This window comes from Pundamilia nyererei, unplaced genomic scaffold (genome assembly GCF_000239375.1).
Source record: "Pundamilia nyererei isolate P.nyererei 1_Seehausen unplaced genomic scaffold, PunNye1.0 scaffold00010, whole genome shotgun sequence".
NCBI lineage: Eukaryota > Metazoa > Chordata > Actinopteri > Cichliformes > Cichlidae > Pundamilia > Pundamilia nyererei.
The window spans coordinates 3,543,165-3,570,206 of record NW_005187411.1 but is presented as its reverse complement, the minus strand read 5'-3'; the positions used below and the strand labels follow the sequence as shown (position 1 = coordinate 3,570,206).

The 27,042-nt window shown below is 38.5% G+C and overlaps 2 protein-coding genes across 3 annotated transcripts in view; one reads left to right on the top strand and one right to left on the bottom strand.

The window, feature by feature from the left end:
* wdr25 (WD repeat domain 25) overlaps positions 1 to 17,999 on the bottom strand; it is a 22,237-nt gene extending 4,238 nt beyond the window's left edge. Inside the window, exons 1-4 of the mRNA XM_005723861.1 lie at positions 17,895 to 17,999; positions 16,498 to 17,210; positions 10,631 to 10,778; positions 837 to 967 (exon numbers count right to left, since the gene is read on the bottom strand). Coding sequence (XP_005723918.1) covers positions 837 to 967; positions 10,631 to 10,778; positions 16,498 to 17,196 — 978 coding nt within the window. The 5' untranslated portion in view covers positions 17,197 to 17,210; positions 17,895 to 17,999. The remainder of the gene's footprint in view (positions 1 to 836; positions 968 to 10,630; positions 10,779 to 16,497; positions 17,211 to 17,894) is intronic.
* Positions 18,000 to 18,270: 271 nt separating this feature from the next.
* On the top strand, positions 18,271 to 24,412 carry wars1 (tryptophanyl-tRNA synthetase 1). 2 transcript variants are annotated; one of them, XM_005723860.1, is made up of 11 exons: positions 18,271 to 18,363; positions 18,685 to 18,798; positions 21,327 to 21,543; positions 21,657 to 21,765; positions 21,964 to 22,083; positions 22,267 to 22,449; positions 22,622 to 22,722; positions 22,845 to 22,957; positions 23,058 to 23,231; positions 23,314 to 23,454; positions 23,550 to 24,412. In XM_005723860.1, the coding sequence occupies exons 2-11, from the start codon at positions 18,685 to 18,687 to the stop codon at positions 23,706 to 23,708; spliced, it is 1,431 nt and encodes a 476-aa protein (XP_005723917.1). In that variant the 5' UTR covers positions 18,271 to 18,363; the 3' UTR covers positions 23,709 to 24,412. The 2 variants fall into 2 exon arrangements, with proteins under 2 accessions (XP_005723917.1, XP_005723916.1); XM_005723859.1 differs by having other exon boundaries at positions 18,682 to 18,798.
* The last annotated feature ends 2,630 nt before the right edge of the window (positions 24,413 to 27,042 follow it).

Genomic DNA, 27,042 nt, shown 5'->3' with positions numbered 1-27,042 from the left:
TTATTATAGCATATGTGTATGAGCTAGATAGGGATATGAATTAATTAGCATTTGCTTCCTCCTGCTCGTTTTTAAATGGGAAATAGTCAACTTTTTTTCCAATGTGATGTATTATTTGGCACTTTTATGTTCAAAATAAAGATTTAATTGGCTGATTGAGTGGCCTGTAACATAATGTGGCAGATCAGTCTCACAAATCCTTTCTGCTTCTTGAATCCATTTGGATATCAGCAAAATTATGACATAGGTGGCTGACTTGAATTTTTTATCCAATATGGGTCATTTGATCCTGAATGGAACAGCTAACGGTTAAGAGTCACAGGCAGCCATAACCATACAGCCTTAACAACATATTTTCTAAGGATTGCTCTCTGTCCGCAACTCATACTAACACCTGCTAGCAGAAACATCTTCAGTGCATTAAGTCTAACCATGCAGGGGAACGATTCAGTTCGCCAAGTGAACATTCATGTGAGCATTCACATTCTGAGGAAGTGAATAGGATTATCATATAAAACAGTCCATTAAGCTTAATAGCAATATTAGGTTGCAGCTTCACAGGAATAATTTATGCAGCCAGGATTAAATTAAAATTTGCTTTGAACAATTAGTGATATAACCTGCATTCTCCCTATGCATGCTGAAGCATTATCTAGAGGGTCATTGCACAAAGTGAAATATAGATTCGTATGTTTGTACTCATGTGAAACCGAGCGTGTAGCAGCGTTGAACAAAGAGGATGTGTTTGAACTGTATTCATTTAGATTTCTGAAGGTAAAAAACCCCACAGAAAATTAAAATGATAAATCTACTGTAAGGAGGGTAATAAATTTGACCTTGCAGCTGCGAGAGTCCCACGCCTTGACTGCTGAACTGTAACCCCCACACAGGAAAACCTCCGGGTTGCTGGGATGCACGGCCGCACACATCACCTTAAACTCGTTGTCCACTTTCACAGTTGGCTGCCCTACAAAAGAAAAAAAGACTGATTTTAAAAAGACATGACAGAAATCTTGTGTTTGTGTATGTGTGTGTATGTTTACTATGAATACTTTACAACATCATGCTGCTAATTTGTGAATGCAGAAGTGTCAGGTTTGTCAAGATTGATTATAAACTACATTTCTTTAACTGAATTAATCATTATAGTTATTGTTATATTGTTATTTTTCTACTTTCCTGTTCTTTACTGCGTCCACATTTATAAATGTCAAGATCAGCACTTCAACTAAAAACTGAAAATTGCTGAATTATTGCTTAATTGATTCATTATCATTAAAATGTCACAGACATAAAGATCCACTGATAAACTGAGAAGATGGCTGGACGATTAATCACTAATCATTAATCTGGTATCAAAAACACACATAAATAAAGGCTCAACAATAAATCTGAGTAAATACAGACTATTTACTTTCTGCTTGATTGTCCCAAAACAAGCAAAAAATAAAGAGACTATACGAATTAAGGTAAATGGCAGGAATTTTCTTTCTCAGCTGTCAAAGCCAAACTAAACACAGCCAGCATACATTTTAGCTGCATTACCCCACACATGCAACATTTCCAGATACTTCTCTTTGGTTTATTAATTGAGCACATTTTGGGGATCCAGTTTCAGTTCCATTGACACATGCATTACATTTGTGAGCATTAAACTCTGCGTGTAATGTAGGGCCAGGGGAATGATGGAAGAGTAAAGGAAAGAAAAGATTTCCAGGCAGGGACAAGTTTAATACGAACTCACACAAGAGTGTGGAGAGTGTGTTCCCTAATTCTCCTTAACCAAGAATCTTCCTGTTGCCACTGCTTAACAAAAATGTATTATGGTCAGAACTGCCCAATTATGATAATGCTTTTTTCAGAAAATGTTTTCGATTTCTGTTACTTTATAATGGGATCCTAAAGATTTCAGTTGCTTTCATGATATAAATGTAACACACAGATTTAGTAAAAATAAATGACAACTACAATCAAAGACTGATTAAAGAAACATTCTAAATAAATGAGAATAAATGCAGAAATTGAAGATGATAAGCTTGGTGGTTGTGGAAATCCTATAAGCCTTCCTCATCACTTCACACTGTCAAAAATTACACATGCTATGTATGTACTTTAATTTTAGATATGCTTGCTGCCACATGTAAATACTTGTACAGATGTGTAGAGTTCATATATTTTAAAATTAAAGATGGACTAAGCCAACAAGATGTCCCCCATTGATTAGTGGATTCCTGGTTTGAAGGCTCCAGATCTGGTTTTTGCATTGAAACCTAGTGTCACGAGCAGGAGGGACGATCTGGCTAAGAAACCGAGGACGCTTCATACTCAAACAGGAGCCTTTTTTCAATCACAGGGTAGGCATGCCTAAATTATACCCTGCTCTATAGTTTACTCTGAATTAGAACCTAACTTACAACATGAACATCATGTTGCATTAAGCAAGACTTAAAATTACCAATTGAGACCATAAACTCAAGTTTTTTACTAAGATCATAAATCTAGTGAGCAGTGGGATCATTTTCTCACAAACTTCCATAAAGTCAGATTACTTCTGTTAACTACTCACCATTAGAAAGAATCCACCTTCAAGGCTTTTCTATATTGTTTTCATCTAGACATGGAGACTTAGTCTGTCTTTTATATACAGCCTGTTTATAAAGAAAGTTGTTTACAGTGTATCCTTCCGCTGTGTCTAGACTCTGTCCATGTGACCTGAATATTGTGAATGTAGCATCATTTCTGTCTGCTGAAGAGCAGTGCTAATCCTCAGGATAGCACACTTTTTTGTTGTTGTAAATATCAAATGTAAATCAGTGTGCTGTACCATGCAAGCTGTTTATTTCTTGCAGCACTGTTTGCTCATTTTCAGCCAACCTGCACTCTTGTGTTCAGTACAAAATCTTGCTAGTTTCTACCGATCGAAAATATTGCAAAAGTGCACAACTTTCCTAAGTGATAGTTTTATCTCTCTATTTCCAGACAGCGGCATTGTACACATGAGTTTCTGAGAGGATTTAAGCATCACTCGAGACAAAAAGATAAAACTGACAAAGATGTGATGTGGAGAAAAGAAACCAGAGTATAAAGTACTATTTTGGCTAGAGGCTGCTTTATCTCAGTCAATTAAAAAATGTCATACTTAAACATAAAACAAAAACACCGAAGGGCTAAAATATAATTAAGCCTGACAGGGTGCAACCAAAAATTAGTTTCCTGGGAAAACGATGAAACAAGACTATGAGCCAGCAACTCTGTCAAAGGCTATGCAAAGTGGAGCACCTCAGGGCTCAATGGCTTCTCATTAATTCATCGAACAAACAACAAAGGCCACATCTAAAACAGTCTTAGACAGTTAGCCCACAACAAAAACATACTTCATTATAGACTTGTTCCACAATATTCCCACCAAGACTTTTTCGAAGTGGGGAATGATTCACAGCTAATAAACTGCACCAAAAATGGACCTTCTCTCCTTTTAATGGGGGACTAGTTCACTCACTCACGACTGCACTGGTCTGATCCAAAGTTTTAACAGGCAGTTTCATCAGGCTCATACTTCCTGCTTAATTGGCTTACCAACAGCGATATTCAGAAGATCTGTCATCGAGATTTAAACTCGTGTTTAGCAAGACAATGAGAAAACATTTTCCTCATAATAAATAGGGTCATCATGTTTTAATTAAGCAAGATTAATTAGCTGGCATGCGAGAGGAGATACGTGAGGACAGCAGTGATCTGTCCCTCCCTCACAATAGTTTATTCTGTTGAAAGAACTGTGATTGTGCTGTAGTGCTGACAAACAGTGGATGACTTGGAGCAGAGGACATTAGGGATGACTGGGATAGCAGGGATGAGCCCTTCAGAGCAGAGAGTAGCAGCGAGTCTGCCTCATTATGGGTGCTGTCTTTGCACTTGTGCAGAGGTTAGGAAACACATTATTCAGTCTGACACGCCACATCCGAAAAAATGCTTTGGATGTAGACTTAATAAGCGGTATTTTTGACTGTTTTATTTTTATATTTTTCATTTCAACCATGCCCTCGGACTTGATAGAAAAGGTAGCAAAATCCTTAAATAACTGTGCATGATTTATTAATTTAATCCTAATTTTAAAAAATTAATGTACTTCCTTCAACACTGCATAGTAGCTTTCATTAACCAAGACGGCTTTAAGCTAAAGTGAGCCACTGCTTAGTTAATCATTGTGACGTAGTACTGGAAGTAATGACAAAAACAAAACTTAAACCTAGTGTTTAAATGAAAGTAGGAAAAACTGTTCTCACAAATTTCATGTCATAGCTGACATACTATGCTTACTCTCTGCACCACCTTTTTTCTACCTACACTGCTTTTCAGGTCAAAATAATCCTTATTTTTCTTAATGGGCCTTGAAACAGCTTGAAACAATCTTTCCCTTGATATTTTAACTCTGGATATGTTTCTGTGATCTTGTTTTTAATTAATACTATGTCTTTGCTTTATCCTCTCTTTTTTAGCTGTCAGGTTATGTTGGTGACAAGTTAAATGACTAAACGCTGTAGGTCAAAGCAAATCATCTCGAATAGCAGGAAAGAAGCTCAATAATAGAAAGAAATGAAGTATTGAGCAACTGCAAAATACTGCACACTGAATTGCTGGGAATGCTCCCCTCTCCGTGTTGGCTGCTTTTGAATGCCATCACCACGGAAGCTCATACAAAGCCTCCAAGTCCTTCACTTTTCTTGACTAGTGCATGGGCGTTAATGTAAGTTAGAAATGCTGTGATGTGGGCTTTATCCTTTGTCTTTTGAAGGAAAGCTCTTTTGTTTTTGTTTTATTTTCTTTTGGGGGGGGACTATATAAAGCCTGTGTTGACCTAGTAGGTTGCTACTCTAAAATGAAGCTTTCAAAGTAGGTCAAAATACTGGTGGCATTTAGAGGAAATAATACTGCGGATGTGTGCTTTTGCATTCGTTGCCTCTTGGTGTGCAACGCTTGAGGCTCCTGTGATTATACAGTAATATGGTGGTGGTTAATTCTTGGTACGTGCAAATGAAGTCTAATGAACTGAATATGTTGAAGAAAATATTCCAGTGGAATAAAAATGTGTGAAAGAATGCTGAAAGATCTTTTTTTATACTGTAATATTGTAAAAGCCTCTCTATTTATTTATATATGATGAAAGAAATAAGAGCACTGACTACAAAATCTGACTTTTTGTTAACCCGTGTGCAAGCTACTACTTCGTCCCTTTCTTTCCTTATTTATGAAAATGTGCATTTATTCATTGATCTAACTTTTTCAAATGTACCCAGCGTGACAGTGTGGGTTACATGGATTGCATGGCCGGAGAAGAAATTTCAGCATCTAAGCTGTGTTTTGAAAACCAGAAAGATTTTCTGTTGCATGACCCCCAGACTCCAATCCCCGGTGTGACTCAATAATTTAGTTTTGCACTATTGGCCTTGTAATTCAGTCTGGAACAAAAAAAAAAAAAAGCCTGCCCGTGGCACTAATGTGAAACTCCATCTCACAACCAACCTATTACTGAAGCTTTCACCTGGGTTTATCAAATAAGGTAATGCAAACCTAAACTGAGCTGGAAGTCACTACAAGAGACAACTATTGTGTATTATTGCTTTTCTCTGATCTAATTTTGTTTCTTTTTTCTTGCATGAAATGACACATCAACTTGTGGGAGAATGTAAATAGGTGAACATATTTTACATCACCGTCATCAGACGATCAGCTTTTCTGAAGACGGTCGTTAGAGTGTGTAAAAAAAGCTGGGGCTTCACACTAATGCCATCCATACTTAATTAATTTATTCCACTATTCAGCCTCTCTGACTTTAAAAAGTCCTCTTTATCTTACATTCCTCTCCTCAGTTTCTCTTTTAGCGTTATGCCACTTAACCTACTCGCCTTCCCTATATCGTTTTCACCCCAAGCTATTGCTATTCAGCTGTGACAGCTTCCCTTGGACCGCTGGGAGTGGGTATAAGGTTCTACAAATTAAACTGGACACAGAAACAACTGCAAAGGTTTGCAAGGAAAAATGGGTCCACATACTATTCTGAACACACAGGCATAGGAAATTACTTTTCTTCGCAAACATAATGATTAATGCAGCACTGAGGGTAGATATGCAGTGGTGAAATGATGAGTCAGATGTCCATGAAGACTCTCGCTGTTTATTCAAGGACGAGTATACCTCTGCAAAGAGAGCTCAATTGAACACAAAAGCTCCAACTGCTTTTCCTGTTACAGCTAAGAGGATCTGCATTACCGTGAAGAGCATAAAGATCACATTTATCATGATTAGAGTCTGCCATCACAAACACTCAAGCTTTCTGAGTATCCCATCATCCAGTCTAGTATTGATATATAGGCTGCATGAATGGCGAGGGGGGTGCTGGTAGAATAACTAAGCTAAAACCTCGGTGAGTTGTGAGTGCCATATATTTCAGAAAAGCATTTGATGTGAAGAGAACTCAAACCCCATGCATGTTGGAATCTGTTTAACATATTATGAGGGAAATTATGCATGTAGCTTATTCCATGTGCTCTTTTCACTGCAAGAATATGATTTTCTTTAAAGTGTTCGTGACTTGGTCTGAGCTCCACCACATCTGTAGTGCAGAAACTGGTCTGGAATTCCCAACTCCCACATTAATATTCAGCTAAATTGAATTTTCTTCATCACACGCTGCAATAGAAATGCAGCCTTATTGCGCTCTCATGCAGATCTTCATCCTTATAATTGATATTTTAAGGATGAAGATCAATCAAGCTATTGGCTGCACATGACCAAAAGCATTTGTTTGTTTATGGTTTTGGTTAGAGACGATCCCGTATAACAGGGCTGCCCAATCCCAGTCCTCGAGAGCTACTATCCTGCAGCTTTTAGATGCATCCCTACTCCAACACAGCTGAATCAAATGGTTTGATTACCTCTTCAGCATGCCATCATGTTTGGCAAAGGCCTGATAACAAGCCATTCATTTGATTCAGGTGTGTGGGAACAAGGATGCATCTAAAAGCTGCAGGACGGTAACTCTCGAGGACCAGGATTGGGCACCCCTGCCGTATAAGGTCATGGTAGCTGCTCCTGTGGTGATGTATCCATTATTGATCCACTTCCTGGAGCTGTCTGTGTGTTTAATGGGCTGCCCAAGCTATTATCCGTAGGCTTTATTGACAGTATTGACAGACAAGCTTAGAGGGGAAGTGAAAACGGCAGCAAGTCATCATTTGCCATGTGTTGACCCTAGGGATGCAGATGCCATGGGGGCTTCAAAGAAATGTTCTCTCTCTCTCTGTTCAGATACAAGGAATTTGAGAACATTCATGGTAACTATTCTTATTGCTCAATAAGCAGTCTTACTGTGGCAGACTGTATATATGACTTACTATCATCTTTACTGCCATGCTTGTATTGATAGATAAAAAGATAGACAGATAGACTTCTATTTTAGATTTTCATTTGAGACATAGAGCTGGGCGATATGAGATTTTTTCATATCACGATATGTTTTTTTCATTTCAGGCGATAACGATATCTATCACGATATAAGCCAAATAACTATATTTGTAAGATTTAAATGTGCTGTTGCTCACAAGTAAAATGTGAAATAATCAGCAGTTTGTTTTTATTTAAATATTTATTTCCCATAATAAGTTCAACAGGGTAGATGTACTTAAGGAACATGAGACTTTTTCAGATAAATAAAGGCAAATATTGCAAACTACACAAAAGGCAGCCGCTAAAGCGTCTAAGTTTCAAAATAGAACAAACAAAACAGACTAAATTGTCAATTCCACTTAGAAACAAAATATTAATTCTAAAAATAAATCTTAGTTTGTTTTACAGAAGAACAGACAAAACTGACTAACTTTTGTCAATATCAAATAAACTGAGAACTAAAAGGAAATTCTCAATCTCTCCTTGTTGTATAGCTGAGCTTTTCAAACAGTTTTAACAGTTACTTTAGTCTGACAAAAGCCGAACGACGAATTAGCGCTTCCAGTCAGAGACTGAGGCTACGTCCACACGTACACGGGTATTTTTGAAAACGGAGATTTTCCGTTTTCGTTTTAAAAAATAATCCCGTCCACACATAAAGGCAGAAATGAAGGAAAACGCTGCTATGAACATGCCAAAGCAGCAGGTGGCGCTAGATTCCTAACCGTGCAGAAATGTTGGCCAATCAGAAGTCTAGAAGCCTCGGTGGGAAAAAGTAAACAAAGCTGGGGCATAGAAGCAGAACAGAGTCGTATGTGTGGAGGGACAATAACTGTGTGTATATGTAAGCATTTAAACACTGCAGAGAGTAGAATTAACAGTAACAGTATTGTAGAAATTCGTTTCACCGAAACAATAACGTGGCGCACAGTGTGACGCATGCACCAGTTTATTGTATTTCCAGACTTGCTTTCGGCACAATTTACAGTGCACGCTACTCTGTTTTTTGTCAGACTTGAAATAGCCGAAATACCTTCACACTACGGAACTTCTATGGCTCTTCCATTCGACAATCTCTCCGGCATTGGAACCATCATCTGTTTTCTCTTCGGTCACGCTCGGTTGATTTTTCTAGTCGGCACACTCATTTCCTCCATTACGCGCTGGCTCCATTACGCGCTGGCTGCTTCCCAAACAAACACACGTGCGGCTTGGCACTTGTGCTGTACGTAACAAGTCACGCGACGTGACGCTGCGGCTGTGATTGGTTCGGCTCTGCGCTACTTAATTTGGATTGGCTGACCTTTTTTTTTTTTTTTTAGAGGACAAGAGCGGCGAGGTCTATCGCGATAGCTTAATTTCTCTATCGAGTAAAAGTTATATCGCGATACATATCGTTATCGTTCTATCGCCCAGCTCTATTGAGACATCTGCCTCCCACCTGAATGAAACAGTCTACAGGCATTCAATATACACTCACGTCTACTTTATTAGGTAAACTTTGCTGAACTGCATTAATTCTTCATGGCATAGATTGAGCAAGGTGCTGGAAACAGTCCTCAGGGATTTTGGTTCATCCTGACAAGATAGTGTCAAACTGCTGACATATCCATGATGTGAATCTCCCATTCCACCACATAACAAAGGTGCTCTGTTGGATTGAGATCAGGCGACCACGGAGGCTATTTGAGTACAATGACCTTGCAGTTACGCTCAAGAAAATAGTTTCCGATGATTTGAGCTTTGTGACATGGCACAATATCATTATCAGAAAATGGGTACACTGTGATCACAAGTACTCAGGCAGACTGTGGCGCCTAACTGATGTTCAATTACTACAAAGTGGCTCAAAGTGCAAAAAAATCACAAAGCAGTTTGGCCATTCTCATCTGAACTCTGGCATCAACAAAGCATTTTCAACCTGCGGCTTACTGGTTATTTTCTTTTTGGATCATTCTCTGTAACCTGTAGAGATGGCTGTGTGGGAGAATCTCAGTAGATCAGCCATTTCTAAAATGCTCAGAGCAGCATGATGTTCAATTTAGATTTCAGCATGTCATCTTGCTGTTTACATGCTTAAATGCACTGCAATGTAATTTGCTGATTATGTATTTTGTTAAAGACCATTGAACAGGTATACCAGAGAATGTAGTGGCCAGAGAATGTAGTCCCATTGTAGATTTTTAGGCTGATTTGCAGGAAACTAACTAAAGTAAATGTATTATTCTTGCAAATTATTCACAACTTTGTTAGTAATATGTATCACTTCTACTATACCATAGCACTCAAGTCCGATGGATGCATCGCAACTTAAGGGTTAGTGCCCAAGGCATGCAGATGGCGCAGCCAGGGATCGAACCACCAACCACCAGCCAAATTCTGTGTTCAAGTTCCAAATGTGTAACTTAATGAGCTGACATGAATTGGAGTGCCTAAATCCAAGTGGATTTTGGTTTGGTACACCACAATAGTTATCAGCAGCACTAACCAACATGTAGTTGCATTTCTGAGGGTGTGTAGGTCAGGTTATGTTGTAGAGTTCACAGGGGTTTGTGGTTACGTCTAAGTTATGACGTAGATTTCCCGCTAAAGCATAAATTGGGCATTAAAACAAAATACCTGCTATTTTATTTTGATATTAAAAGGCAAGAAAGCAGCATTTCTTGGCTGTGCTTGGAGACATCTTTGCAGAGACATTTGCTCGAGGAATTCAGATTTCAAAGGTTGTCCCTGAAATGAGTCACGACTATAGAGAGAGAGTCAGAGACAGAGAGAGAAGTAGCTCTGCAATTCATACAATGAGCTCATAACAGATTCTGGAGGCTCAAGGCAATTTAAATTTACTCCACACATAAATTACTACACTGACTTTAAATCAGAGTTTGAGAAACAATAAATGTGCATGAAGTGAAATTGCACAGGCGTTTTGTTGTCCCACAACATCAGCAACGTGGTTGGAGAAAAATATCTAATCCAGCAAAGGTTCATACTTCAAGCCAATTAAGTAAATGTAATATACACACCACAGTCGTTCTGCCTGTGTATGGGAACATCCAAAATTATATCTCGTGTTGAGTTTGGTTCAGGGGAAAAATCACAGTGATATACTTGAAAAAGTAAAGCCAGTGGTTTGTTATTTGACATTTGGTTCTTCAGAACTACAGAAAGAAATGCTGCTGCTGCTCACCCGTCTCCACATCAGTGATCACAGTCGTGTTGTCAAATGAGCCAGTGAGAAAGTGTCGCCCGCAGGGGGTCCAACAGGCGTTGCGCACAGCTCCCGAATGGCAGGTGTAAACCCTGAGGCATCGCCCGCTCTCTGCTGCATCCCACACCTGCCAGACATGGGCACATCAATTCACGCCAAACTCACAAACTTATCCAGACTGCAGTCTTTTTTGTTGTTTTTTCACTGACTGTGCACAAGATTAAGACATTCCAGGAATAAAGACTCAAAGGCCAAGAACTGACTGCATGAATTTCTAAGAGTTCAAAATCCATAATCAGTAGGTTGTGCTTGGTCTTAAGGGGTTGTTTTAAATGATCACATATATACAGATACACAAAAGAACCCTGGATCTTTTACGCGATCTGATGACATAAAGAACAAGGAAATACATCAGAGGTTTTGGCATGCAGTGCTTTCCTTCCACATCAAAGAGATGGAAGCCTAGGTCATTGGATCAAATTGACATTCAAAGAAAAGTTTATACAAATATTCAGTTAACTTCCTGTCAATGTATCATTCTAGAGCGGTTTAGCTCAGTTATGAAATTCAAAACCAAGCTATGTATTATGTGACAATAAAATCTATTAGTTAAGTTTAATAGTAATAATAATGTGGAAGTCAAATACTTGAATGCCATCACTACCACGAAGGGGGAAATGTGCACATATACTGTAAAGCTATAAAAAAACTATTGAATATCAAATAAGTCAAATGCTTTGGAAGTATCACTGCACTCTGGAAAATATTCATACAGAAGACAACTTTATTTGTTTTCATTTTTTGGGCCCCCAAGTGAAGGTGAAAATTTTTATTACTGTTATTGAAAATGATAAAATAAGCCAAAAGTTGTTTTTTTACTTTTCTTTTTTATGTGTGTGTGTGTATATATATAACAAATATTAAATAAGTATGGAACTGTGAGCGCATAACTACAAATGGATACATGGAATACATGTAGCATGGGTTTATGGTATATGTACATCAATGCTCAAGTGTTTCTTTTTTCTTTTTTAACTGACTGTACTTGTTTGACTTTTGTCTGAATTGGACGAAGCTTTAAAGCAGCTTGATGAAAATCAAAAGCAGCAGGTTTGGACAAATTTTACAAACCTAAAATATTCTGTGTGTGCCTGTGCTGTGTCCTTTGGAACTCAAACTCTTTTTCTGTGTGAAGTCTCCGCAAACCTGAGAAAGATTTAATATAGGCCACTTTCACCTCTCTTCCATTGTAATGAAATGAAATGATCAGCTGGAAAAACTAGGAAAAACATCCATAGAAATTGGGTCTGTCTGTAGGATTTTAAGGGAGAAACAGCCTTTCTAATGAATTAATCAAACTAATTACCTCTGAGTGGGCCTATAAATCAATTCCCACTGGGCTGTAATGGCTTTAATGCGTTGGTATTCTCAGAGTTTACTCTGATAAAAAACAGAGCAGGAGAGAAAAGCTCCCAGCTGCCTCCTGTTTGTCATGGTGGTCATGACTACACACCGTGACACCTTGCGGGTTTGAAATACGATATCATGGTGAAAATGTGGCGTGTAAATAAAGGAGGTGGTAATTACCCACACTGCTCAAGTGATGTCTTCAGTCAAAGTGATGGCTTTCAAAAAGTTCACTTGGCAAAATCACTATTATAAAATGTCTTTCATAAAAGGTCCAGTAGGATTTTCTCCTAGACATGCTGAAAGAAAAAAGGTTCTCATTGAAGCCCAGCTTGAAATCCAGTGGGTGGTCGGAACTGGTGCCCACTGAGGTGATGAAGTATTTTTTGGGCTCCTAAGCACTGCCAGGGCCACAGAGGAAATTTTAAGATCTATGGAGCACTGCAGATCCCTTTGTGCTTCTCTCTGTGTTTCATTATTAAATACGACTCTTCTATGCAGCACATGAAACACAGTAAAAAGTAGTGTACCACAGCTCCCACAGGACACAAAGAAGACAGATGGACAGAGAAGAGCGACATCTGAATCCAGCAGACAGAAGTCTGACAAACAGAATGCTAGAGATGCCTCCAGGGTGGGGGGAAAAGTAGCAGAGAGAGAGAGAAACAGAGGCATGTTTTTAATTGAAATAAACTAAATATGGACATGATGCATCTGTTAGGAATTACTCCCATTCACTGTACAACACTATAAGCCTCTTCTCTGAATGATCTTCCACTTAAGGAAACACTGCCATCTGAAGGTAGCATGGAAATCTAAGAGAAAAGCAACTGATAACAATATAAACTGACCAAAAAGCTGAAGAGTATTAAACCAAACACACTTCTACATAACAAGTCTGACAAAGGGCCACAGCTTCAGCTCTGTGAATGACAGCAGCGGTGATATACAGCATAACAAAACAATTCATTGCACACAGTTGCATTAATCCAATACCGAGCGAGACTTGTGCATCACTGAAAACGAGTGCTTGTTTATTTGCATCCCCTTTAATTTCACCGGCCACTTAACAGACATACAGAGCGGATCCCTGCAAATGACTCATTGGGGTAATCTGCTTCCTAAATGACTCTTGGTAATTAAAACTAAATTGGTATTCGTGTTATCAACATAAAACGGCTGCTTTACACCTGCCGTAGCCATGGTGACATCAGCTCCAAACTGGCTGGGATAATAATAATAATAATAGTCTGACAGACAGGACTGAACAACACAAGTCAGGAACCAAAAGCATGTCAGTGACAGAACTTGAGTACAGAGAGGTGAATGTTAGGATTTCATTCATTATGTCCTTCCTCTGAATTAAACCAGACTAGTAAACAATAGCTGTGGTCAAAGTGCTGAAAGCCATAAAAGACTATAAAAGATAAATAATAATGTGCAATAAGAAAATAGAAACCGCGTGAACAACGTGTCTTTTTCAACAGTTTTCCTGTTACTTTCAACACCAGGACACCCCAGGGAGCGTTACTGTTTCTCTGGCAGTTAACACTTCCCAAATAAAAAAAGCAGGTTCTTCTAATCTTAAGTTGTCTGTAGACAAAATACACCATTTTTTGTTTGGCAGTATGTACTGTGCCCTGCTGTGATCTGCTACACCCCCGTCCCCTAATACACTTGCACTACTTTATAGGTTGATTTCATATACTTGTGTTTTGTGCTGTGTTGTGTGTTGTTGGGTGTGTTTTGTGAGCATACCAACAAATTCCTATTAATTGTGTTGTTAAAAGGTTTACAGTAAATTGGAACTTGATGTCACTCTGAGCTAACTTAAAATGAAATCTCAATATTATATCTTAAATACACATTTGATCATGTTGCCACTGATTGTGTAAACAGTGGTTTCACTTGCATTTCGAGTTGAATTTGCCAAAAAAAAAAAGACAACACACAGTAAACAAAGATACAGATTAATCACACTAATCAATTTTGTATAATTGTGATTACTTTTTTTTGTTTTTCTATATATATGTCTTGATTAGATTTTTTTAATGTGATAATCGTAAAGTGGAACTCTGGAAAGGTTACAGCCCTAAACCGAATGATTACCAGATCAATCGATGAACTCCTGACAACTACTTTCTTTACTGATCAATTGAAATCTTAAGTACAGAATATTCAATTAAATATGTAATAAGCGGTGAAATAATCAGTACCATCTTGTAGTTATCTCAAACTACAGATACTTTTACCAAATAAAAAGCATTTCTTTGAAGATTGACTGATTCATAGATTTTTGCAGAACTTTGTGAAATTCAGACGATTTGGTTTTATATGGAGCAGTGGAGCTCTGCACCATCACCACCACATCACACCAACTGCTTTGGAAAAGACCTGAATCTTAATCCATCAATCTGTATATTACAGAAGTGGTTACACAGGATACAGTTAGATAGCCACAGAGTTACTATATTTGTATCAGTTGCATTGAAAAAATATAAAACATCTAAATATAAAATAACCCTATTTTTAAATGGGAGTAATGGAAGCTCCGGTTTTGTTGCTATGCAAAATTGAATTTCCTATTAGAATTTTTTTAAGTACAGATATTGACTTTTTTATTGATCATTCTTCTTTTCACTGAGTTTTTAAAATTATATTAAATGTAATGTAATTTAATTTAATATAATTCAAATATTTTTGGGAAAAAGATTTTTCTTCTCTACATAGAAAAATCAAATTACTATAAAAAATTTTTTATCCTGGAAGTACCTGAATTTGTCAACAAATCTAATATAATGAAATACTTATTTCATTTCATTGTCTGATGCTGAAATTCCACATTTCAAAATGCTGTCACAGTCCTCGACGATAAGTATGAGAACTTCTTCTATTTACTGGTTTCACAGAAAACGCCTGGTTAGACAGCCTGAGAGAAGAAGAGATAATCCATGCATACAAACAAACGGGTCTTCTCCTCCCTTCCTCTGCTAGTCTCCACCATCTGTTCCAAACAACCCTTTCCAGGTGCCAGAAGAGGTGGCTACCATACCGCTGCACTTGTAAGATTATGCAAATATAGTCATTCATATTTAAATCGTTAATTATTCAAAATCCTCACAGGATATTGGGGCAGTATTTGATTTTATGATGGGACAGACATATTTAGTCGATAGCAGGCAGTTAGCTGCATTGCTTGACCTTTACAACAGGGAAATGATGGAGTGTTTTCCTGGTGTGAACCAGAGAAAAGGAGAGGGAGGTAGAATACAAACAGTGAGATAAATCGGGAAGGAGAGACAGGGCCCATGGGCCCTGACATATATTAAACACACAGTGACAGATATGATTCTAAAGAAAGTGGTACATTGTATATTTATAAATTGAGGCAGCAGGACAGACACTGTATCTCTTCCAATTACACTACATGTCAGGTAAGCAAGTATCGTCTTAGCTCTCGCAGCTTCAGCTTGCATGCTGGGTAAGTTCTGCTGTAGAGGTATGGACACAGTACCCTCGTGGCAGATTAAACAACTGTTTTTGGATGAGTGATATATATCCACATGAAAGCTGAAACCTGTCAACATAGCATTTTTCTCCACTGGGCCAACAGACCAGCAGATCAGACTTTTTATGGTGCCCACAAACAAAAGCCAATTATTGATTCACTTATATACTGCTGGCTGAATGTATAAGCATATCGCATAATGTATTAGTAGATTTGTGTCTTCAGATTATAAATTCATATCAGAAAAAAATATATAACCAAAGCCTGAATTAGCACTTGCATGCCGCAGGTTTTGTTGCTTCAAAGAGAGATGGTGGATGGCTGCCACTGCTCCCCTGACAAATTTAAATATCAGTTTATCTGCATAAATTTTAGCTTCTTCTTAATGCAGCTGTGGTTAGGAGCAGGTCACCTTTCTCACATGTAAGCTATCCGCACAGATTGTGATCTTTACTGCCTCTTTAATGTGATCATATTGATGGTAAGAAAAAAACGCTCGTCAGTGAGGGTCCATTTCAGCCAGTTCACAGGTAAATCAATTGGTGGAAACAACATTACTGGTCCAAATGTGTCAGCAGCTAGCCAATCAACTTGACCGACATACTTTTTTAATGGCCCCAGGCTGCAGGGTTATTTGTTATGTTGAACCCTGCATAGTTTCTACGTTTCAATGTTTATGAAGCAGTTAGCTATAACTGGACCTGGAGCATCCCAAGAGTAAATAGCATATTTTATTCTATTTCTACTGAAATTCTATTCTGTTACAGAAAGATAAGTGGGGAAATATAATGATTAATTTAATTGTATGAGACAGTTTAAATAAAAGAAAACAACACATCAGGTCTACATTATTTAAAGCATAGCACTACTGAAGTATTTCCACAGCTTCACTATTGTACATCATTTATAAAACAAATGTAGCTTTCTTTACCTTGAAAGTCTTGTCTATGGAGGCAGACAGCAACAGATGGCTGACATGGGGCAAAGGACACCACTGCACTGTGTTGACTGGGCCCTGGTGGCCTCTCAGGCTCATCAGAAGCCTCCTGGGTATCCCTGTCATGCTGGGCGTTTGAGCAAGATATGGCTTCAGTCTTGCTGACACATCTGAGAGAATCTGACTTTCTCTGGCCTGATTCCCTAGGACTTGCTCTGCTGGGTGCTTTAGCTCCACTCCTTCTGAAGTGGCAAGTCTCTTCCTCTTAGGGATATACGGTCTGACACCAGATGGGACAGTTTGCTGTCTTTTTGCCAAGTTTGCAGCATTGCCTAAACTTTGTGGCATGCATGGAAGATCCTGCGGGGATGCCATCTCCCTCTGACTATCAGGCAAATTGAAAGATGTTTCAGTATTTCTAAAATCTGCTGCACCTCCACATCTTCTTTTCGAGTTAGTAAAGCTCTGTGGCTGGGAGTGAGGATGGAGTGAAGACCTGCTTGTTTCTGCCATATTTTGATGATATTCCCACACTGTCTGGTCAGACACAAATCTTCCAGGGTAAGGTATAACCTTGACAATATTAGTGTCTTGGTTTTCTTCTGTTTGAGCAGAATCTGTTGCTCCTTCTACTCTCTGATCCAGCGAGTCATCCTCTGACTCTGAATCTTCATAGTCCACTAATGAAGACATCTTCACATGAAAATCTGAAAACAGAGAGGCATGAGTTGTTTCATTAGAGGCCCGACGGTGACATCTAGTGGCTACATGTACTCCTGCAACTAAAGGTGGTAAACATGCTTGTCACTCTTTAAAGGTTTAAACCTGCAGCTTTTGGTTTTAAAATAATTTAACCTGGAATTTTAACAACAAATCTTAACATTTGTTTTGCTTTACCGACTATTTCTAAAATAATACCCCAGAGACCAGCTAAAGATACTAGGGGTAGACTATTCATGTAAACACGTTGCTGACCATTTTATTAATAACAAAAACGGACATGAAGCGATGTTTTGGGAGATTCGGAATCATATGCGATGTTTTTTTAAAAGCTAGCTGTTAGCGTTACGTGTTAATTAACGGTGATTACACACTTGGATTGTCCAAAACAGAGACAGCAAAAGGCAGGTTTGTCAACTTCCCACCTTAGGATAGCGTACAGTTACGGTCACGGCCACGCATGTATAATTAGCATGAATGCTAATTGGAGGTATTTGACGTAAGAATTTTGGATTAATAACATCTCTATGACAAGCACTGGTCGTACCTTCCACCAAGTATAGCAAAAGTAGCTAACTATGGTCGTTTGCCTCTATGTTTGAAAACTTAACAGAGACTATAAACACAGAAAGCTACCATTTAATTGTTGTTTGTATTCTTAATTATTGTACCTGTACTCTGCAGAAATAATCACATTTTCCGACACAGAGCTTGAATACAGTCATGCTTTAGGTTCAGCATCCCGCAAAACAATTCGAGTAAATGTAGCATTTCAGCATAAAAGTACTGTTACCGTTTGCCAATTGAAATAACACGCTCACTTAAATTAAAAGCTCTTATTTTGAAAAAGCCGGATCTGAAGCGACTCCCTCTGTCTTCCGACGTATTATATTTCTGTACATTTAGTTAAACTCATGGATTTCGTAGGAAATCGAACTGAAAATTATATATCAAAATTTATATGTGTAATATTCACGTAAGCGAATTCCCAAAGTAGTACTTTTTTCTGGTGGGTTAATTCGCCGCGGAACCAATGAATAAGGTCGTTTGCCTGGGAAGACTTTCACCCAAACACTACATCACACAGGCTGATGCAAGTTGAATGAGTGAGCTGTCAACTGCGTGTGAAGAATACTGACGGTATACCGACTTGTCACTATATTTAATCAGAAATATAATGAGCTGGATATATGATACATGACTATATAAATTATTAAACATGACAGCATGAGCTAAGTGTAGTTTGTGTTTAGTATAGGACGATTAGCTAGCACTACCAGCTCTGCTGTTATTTTCGCATATGGCAGTTAACTCAGGTGCTGTTTAAGTATATACACACATTCTGTAGAAGATGATTGGATTAGGTATAAAACTGATCCTTGTCAGAACATGTAACATTCCTTTATGACATGTATATTTGGATATGAACTATTTTTCACTTCATATTTTGCTGTGAAGAAGATGACAGACTGTCAAGGTGATGGCGAAGGAACCATGAGTCCCATGGAGCTTTTCGAGAAACTGAATGCTCAAGGAGAGAAAGTCAGATCCTTGAAATCAGCTAAGGCAGAGAAAGTGAGTTTTTCGAGATTTACATTTCTATCACTGTGCAAATGCAAATTGTAATTTCAGATTCACAGAAGGGGTGAACAGATGATTTTCCTGAACACTGTTTTCTATCGTGACACACAGTGATCATCAACAACATTAAAGTTACTCGCCACTAGGGCTGCCACGATTAGTCGACTAGTCACGATTACGTTGACTATCAAAATCGTCGACGACTGATTTAATAGTTGACGCGTCGTTTGAAGCTTTGTAAGATCCCAAAAGACGCAGGAATAAGTAGTAGGATTTAAGAGTGTAATACCGGACTGAAACAGAAGATGGCAGCACTGCATGTACAAGGATGCCAGCTGCCGTTAAACCCAGAAGAAGAAGAAGTAGCTCTGTCCCAGAATTCATAGCCCAGCCCAGCTCAGTTTCCAACAATGGCGGCAGCTAGTTAGTTTTGATATTAGTCTTAGTATTCTTTCTGTTTCATAAAATAAACGTTTAACATATTTTCAGAATGTAGCTGTGTGAACCTCAAATATCTGCTCAGTTTATCAAGACACCACATATTTTCAAAAGCGCTCCGACGTTTTCGGAGACGTCTGTTACCCACTAGCTCGATAGCTAGCCGGGGGCAAGGCTCACTGGAGCCCATGAGAGCACCGGACTCCCGGCAAATCGTTTTCAAACCCACTGCCGTCTTTCGCTACTCAGGTTAAACATATATAATTCACTTAGATAACTTACAAATGTTATTGTTTGGCTTTTTTTTAGTATTTTATTTGTTCCTGAGTAAATCGGTTTGGTTGAGATTAAAGTTATAGTTTTTACACAGTCTTTGCAAGCTCCTTTGACCAGCTGAATAAACGTCAAGCAGACAACTGAGCATGAGATGCTCGAGAATATACTCCGGTGTCCTGTTATATTTTAGATAGCAAGGAGTTTATTAAACTTCACCGAAACAATCTGCAAATGTCATTAACATTTAATAAACTATCGTCTTGTCTTTATTTTTAGTTAGCACATACCTTACACACTTAAAGCTGTAAGCTAATGATAGTTATATAAGAGTGGATGCATGCTGGTGCAATAAGCTGTATGTTTTACGTCCAATGGATGCATGATCTGATTAGTCGACTAATTGCAAAAATAATCGGTGACTAGTCGACTATCAAAATAATCATTTGTGGCAGCCCTACTCGCCACACTGGTCATCATTGATCATTGTATTACTATGAAAATTTTTACTGGTATTCATGTGGAATGGATGTTACTTTGACATGTGCCACCGTTACACCACCATGGCAATGGCACTATTTGACCACTCCAATGAGCATTGAGGGTCCATTCAAAAATATTATGATAGACTGCACATTAAATCCTCAGAGGTCTGGTGTCCATGCCTGTTTTGGCAGCAAAGGGAGGACCTCCTCCTGATGGGTGTATTGTAATTACAAGTACTGTAATTCTGACATTGCTCCTCATTTGCTAACAGTGGATATGTACAAATTTGTGCATAAATCATGCATATGAATGAACATTTCACAAACAAATTGGTGACATATCAATATTTTTATACCTGAAGTCGTCCACACTTACAGAAGAAATTAGAAGTCCCACTCACTTCACGAACACACAAATGGAAACCTGGTCTTTAAAATGACTACTGCCACCAATAATAATAATCATACTAAATAATAATAATAATGTCTTGTTATTATTAATATTATTGTTGTTAGTGTTGTTGCCTGTCGACCATTGTTTACAGTTTTCCAAAGCAACATGAGCCACACAATACACAGAATTATTATTGCATTTTTTTTAATTCCATGTAAAGAAAACTATAGTTATGGAAAGCTGTAGGCTTTAACCTTTTAAACATTTCCAAATAATTTTATCTTTCATTAAAAAAACAACTTATCATTGTTGGATGTCATCAATTATATCCTAATTTCTTGGCATCCCATGGATGCTGGAGAATCAGGAGAGTTTGTTTTTATGTGGGTTTTTGTTTTTGTTTTTTAATTGCAATTAATTTCTCATCTAGGGCTGAAAGATCACATGCTCCTTGTCGTCCACCTTTTTTCTTCTTTTTGTTGAAGTCCGTTTTCATATCAGTCCAAACTTTCTTTTTAATAACTTGAGCGTCTGGCTTTCTCCTCGGACTTCGGAAATCGTCTTTTACAGTCTGACTTTGTCCTTCTTTTTTGCTTTAGTAATGCAGACATCTTTCTCTCACTCTCTCCACTTCACCTTCAGGTATACATGCTTCCTCAGATAGAGAAATCAGGTGTTGCTGCATGTAGATTCCAGGCAGTAAACATGAGACAGTTGATTTAGAAGGAATCTTATTTACTGACTTACGCAGAGCAGTAAGAAAAAAATTGGCCAGTGTGTACATGCTATAAATGCAACACTGATTCAACAGAATAAGAAGGGGTCACACACACATATTAATACAAAAAAAACCATTGTTTCTACAACAGTTTGTCACTGTGTCATTTCTATTGGGATATCTATCATCTAATACAATTGTTTTGTTTCCCCAGGCTGAAATCGATGCTGCTGTCCAGCTGCTGCTAAAGTTGAAAGTGGACTATAAACAGATGACGGGCCAAGATTATAAGGCAGGATGTCCACCTTCAGAAAACCTGATTGTGTCAAACAATGGGCCTGCAGCAGATGACTGTGATGGAGAAGACTTAGTTGACCCGTGGAATGTTTCTGCTTCCAGCACCAAAGGAGTAGATTATGATAAACTCATAGGTGGGTTTTTCAATGAGCTTTAATTCTTCACTTCAAGAGCTGTACTTCACTAATACATTAATATGAGGTAATTTAAGCTGAATAACTGGTGAATGTGTGATGTCACTCCCTAGTGAGGTTTGGCAGCAGTAAAATTGACAAGGAGCTGTTGGAAAGAATAGAAAAAGTCTCGGGACAGAGAGCCCATCACTTCCTAAGAAGAGGAATCTTCTTCTCACACAGGTCAGCTTTCCATGGGTTTTGTTGTTTCTAATTTACCAACTTTTGTTGAAAAGATGGTCTTGTAAATGATTATATGGCACGTCATCAGTAATGTTGAATCATGGTTAATGTTTACTTGCTATTCCAAATGAAAACATAAAGATAGGAGTGTATTGAGAACACACATTGATAATTCCTTCCTATTACTGTTTCTGCCAGAGATATGCATCAGATCTTAGATGCGTATGAAAAGCACAAGTCCTTCTACCTTTACACCGGCAGAGGTCCGTCCTCAGAGGCCATGCACGTTGGTCACCTCATCCCTTTCATCTTTACCAAGTGAGTTCTACCTCTTAATTCTGTGATGTCAATGAAATTTAAAGCATTAAGTGGCTCTGTGACATCTCTCAGCCTGATCTCAATATTGTGTTCAATATCTAAAATTATTGATTCCATGCTCAGTGAATTTTATGTTTAGACTTTTAGACTAAGCTCAAACTGAAGGTAGTGTCCTCATTCCAGATGGCTTCAGGATGTGTTTGATATCCCCCTCGTGGTCCAGATGACCGATGACGAGAAATACCTGTGGAAAGATCTCACACTTGAGGAATGCCATCGCTTCACTGTGGAAAATGCCAAGGATATCATCGCCTGTGGCTTTGATGTCAACAAGACCTTCATCTTCTCAGACCTTGACTACATGGGGTAAAATATGCCAAGAGACTATCTTTATATGTTTATCTGGTAGACCTTGGTGTTGACATTACTGTTTCAAAACAACTAAAAAAATAAAGAACTGTGTGTGTATATCCATATTTTTCCAATTCAGATGAATAGAAATGTTTTGATTCTCATTTCAATGTATTATATTCTGCAGTGCATCACCTCAGTTCTACAGAAATGTGGTAAAGGTCCAGAAGCATGTGACATTTAACCAGGTTAAAGGCATCTTTGGCTTCACAGACAGCGACTGCATTGGTAAAATGACTTAAATTATGTCATCTAATCATTTATTTTACTTATAGGTGTGATTGTGTGATAACTTCTTGGTATGTAATGGTATGTTTTTGTTTTGTTTTGGGGTTTTTTAATACGTCCAGGAAAGATCAGTTTTCCAGCCATCCAGGCAGCTCCGTCCTTCAGTAGCTCATTCCCGCAGATATTCGGCGGCAAAAAAGATGTGCCGTGTCTCATCCCCTGTGCCATAGACCAGGTCAAGACGCCATTAAATCAATACGTAGCAACCCGTAATGTACAGTGGTGTTCACAGTATGCAGTTATTTATGTTCTTATCCGTCTTCTCACATTCTCAGGACCCCTACTTCAGAATGACCCGTGATGTCGCTCCAAGGATCGGCCTCCTCAAACCAGCCCTGCTGCACTCCACTTTCTTCCCTGCCCTGCAGGGGGCGCAGACTAAGATGAGCGCCAGCGACCCCAACTCATCTATCTTCCTCACTGACACACCCAAACAGATCAAAAATAAGGTGCTGCTCTTTACTCCTATTCAGATTCAAAATATCTGTGTTTGCTGTCTGATTTACTCTGACCTGTAATAATTTGTCGCAGATCAACAAACACGCATTTTCGGGAGGAAAAGACACCGTGGAAGAGCACAGAAAGTATGGTGGCAACACAGAGGTAGATGTCTCTTTCTTGTATCTGACCTTCTTCCTGGAGGATGATGAAAAGCTGGAGAAGATAAAAGAGGTGAGGAAGTAGAATCTGAACTGTTTGTCAGTCCCTCCTTCCCTCATCCTCTTATTTCCCCTCTGCCTGTACTCATTCAATCTCTTCTTTTGCAGGACTACACAAGTGGGGCTCTGTTAACAGGAGAGCTGAAGAAGATTTTGATTGAGACTCTGCAGCCAATGATTGCCCAGCATCAAGAGAGGCGAAAACAAGTCACAGATGAGATGGTGCAGCAGTTCATGACACCCAGGCCTTTAAATTATAAGTTCTAGCTTGCTTGGGCATGAGCAGTCAGGGTTCACCATGTGGTTAAGCTCAGTATAAGAACAAAAAAAGAATCCCGCTTTATTTCCATTTGAAGTCTTTTTAATGGGAAAGAAGGACAATTTCTCTTACAGTTTACAACCAAACTGGAAGTGCAAAAAAAGAAAGAAAAATCGTAAATAATAAATATAAATCACTGGAGTGATGAAATGCCTCTCTGTGTCAAACTAAGCATGGCATTGCCTGCACCTTCATGCCAATTCCCAGTTGATTATTGACTTCCAGCAGTACCAAATGTACCCATTTATTTTCACAATGTGTTACAGCTCTCTCAGGACTGAAAGACAATAAAAGCAGAGTACTAACACATATCTCTAAAAACCAAACTAATATAATCAGTTAAGATATACATCCACTTTGTCTTTATTTACTTAAAAACAGCCTTCTGAATAATAATTGTAACTGTGTGATTATCAAAAGCAGTTGTGTTGTAACTTGTAATCAGGATCAGCCAGCATGTGAGGTGTATTATAAAAAGTCTGTCTTATAAATACACCTCAGTTTGAACATACATCACATGTAGGATGTCAGTGTCTCAGTCATGAGAATAAAAGCAAATGGTTTGTTGTTATCAGCAAGAGGAACATCAGTCAAGGAAGGTAGAAAATCTTCAGCTTATTCTCACACAAAAAAATTAAACGTCTTAACAACAGCATCTTTTGAAATAATTTTTTATTTGAAAATGTTTTAATTAGAAGTAAAGCCATGATTTTTGCTTTTGTTTACTGAATTACGCTCACCGCCTACTTCATTAGGTACGCATCTTCGCAATTTCCTATTAACACAAATACCCAATCAGCCAATCACATGGCAGCAACTCAATTCATTTAGAAATGCATACATGGCCAAGAAGACCTGTTGAAGTTCAAACTAAGCATAACCAAGAGAGGGAAAGGTAATTCAAGTGACTTAGTTGTTGGTGCCAAGTGGGCTGATCTATGTATCTCAGCAACTGTTGATCTGTTGGTATTTTCCCCCACAACTATCCAAGGTTTACTGGGAATTATATCCTGTGTGCCAATGCCTTGTTGATGGAAGAGGTCAAAGGAGAATGGTCAGGCTGCTATGGGTTGATAGGAAGGCAACAGTAATTCAAATAATAACTAGCTACAATCAAGGGATGCAGAATAATATCTCTGAATGCACCAAGCAGACAGGCTACAGCAGCTACAGCATTTGTGTCAAACCAGCAGGAACAGGAAACGGGAAACTGAGGCTACTATTCACACAGGCTTGTATTGGACAATACAAGGCTGGAAAAACATCTGTTTTGAATCTCGATTTCTGCTGTTTCACTCAAATGGTAGATTGAGAACTTGTGAAAGCATGGATTCACCCTGCCTTTTATCAGTGGATCAGGCTGCTAGTTGTGGTGTAATGATGTGGGGGTTCTTTTAATGGCACATTTTGGGCCCTTTAGTACCAGCTAAGCCACAGCCTGCCTGAGTATTGTTACCGTCCATCCCTGAACCCGTCAGATGTACAGATGCCTGTACCCATCTTCTGATGACTGCTTCCAGCAAGCGAACGTACCATGTCACACATGTCGCAAAGCTTGAATGTGACAAGAAGGTTAGTATTCAAATTGGCTCAGGAGTCGTCAGATCTAAATCGAACAGAGCACTTTTGGGATGTAATGGATTGAGACAGTCGTATCATAGATGTTAAGTGTACCTGATAAAGTGGCTAGTGAGTATACATAATGTACAGTGCTGTGTTTTAAATGTTTCTGTGGTAACGCAGACAAAGTCATTTTCCCCACAATGTCTTAAAACACAAGAGCATTAGCATTTAGTATTACTTACAGAACCACAGATTCATGTAACACGTTTACATACAATAGTAGGAAATGCACGGGAAATTGTTTAAGACTATATGAACACAGGTTACCATAGATAATATAGAAAATAGTGCATTGTATGCCAATCAATCTAATTCAGATTGATTGGTATTTTAAGATAAAATGATGAGTGACGGCCTCTTTTTAAATGTGCAGTGCTTAATGTTAAACGTGGGAATGTGCAAATTAAACTGTAACGGTAATAAAGATAACTAATTTTCATAAAGATGGGCTTAAAAGTAGTAAGGAGAAATCATTATACTGCCATCTACTGCCTGTCTTGAAAGCAAGAGAATATAAAATGTAGTTCTGTTGCTGTCTGCATTTATGTGGAGCTTTATGTATTACTGAAAGAATGCACAAAGCAAAGATGGTATGGTGTATGTATAGATATAATCTTTGTACAAGTGCTCCTGGAAACAAATAGACTCATCTGCCATCTGCATTCTTATCCTGCTGCAGAAACCATACTCATAAGAGAAAACATACTTATGCATGGCAGACCAAAGAGTAAATCAGTGCACCATACCTCCCTGCAGCTCCTCTATAGTCACATGGGTTTTGCTTCTTCATTTTTTTTTCTTGCCCTTGCTGATGGTCTCTCCTCTTCCACAACTCCCCATAAACAGGTGTTAGCCTACTTGCCTACTTACACCAGAATGTCAAATACATGGTCAGCAGTGGTGCTGTCTTACTGTTGGCATGTTCTGCTTCACAATGAGAGCTGCCAGCAGAACGTGCAGTTATATTTAGGGATGGGTATTGATAAGATTTTCACGATTCCGATTCCATTTTCGATTCTGTTTAACGATTCGATTCTTTATCGATTTTTTTTATTTTTTTTTTCACTAGGGTTGATTAGCTTAGAACTTTGTTTTATATCTTCTCTTTGAAAAAGATAGAAATTTAGGAGTAACATGGCCTTACAAACCCAGCAGTGAAATCTTAAGAGATCCACAGCCTATGGATCTTCAATGGGGTGTCACGGGGTCCCCGGAGAAAAAAATTGTAAATGTAAAATAAATATTCTTCTGTAGCAAAAACAAAGTATAACATAAATTATTCTGTAGCAACTACACAAGAATATCCAGTAATGTCCCTGCCTACAATTAAACACATTCACTTACCGAAAATCGGGGACATCTGCTGTGGTAAATAGGTGCAAGCCTTTTACCACAAACTTAGTCACTGCTCGGTGACATTCGTCTATCCTGGCCTGAAAGGAGACGCTACCAGTAGACTGCAGCGAGAACTGCCAGCATCTGAGGCAGCCAGACTCTGTCTGTCTCTCTCATCATGGTCACCTAAATGCACAGTAATGGCAGGTTTTGTAATAAGGCAGATCGCGCTAACATAATATGCACTGTTAGTTGATTATTTACCTGCCACATTAACGGGAGAGGACGTGCAAACGTTACCGCTGGTGCTGGGTTGAGATTCAC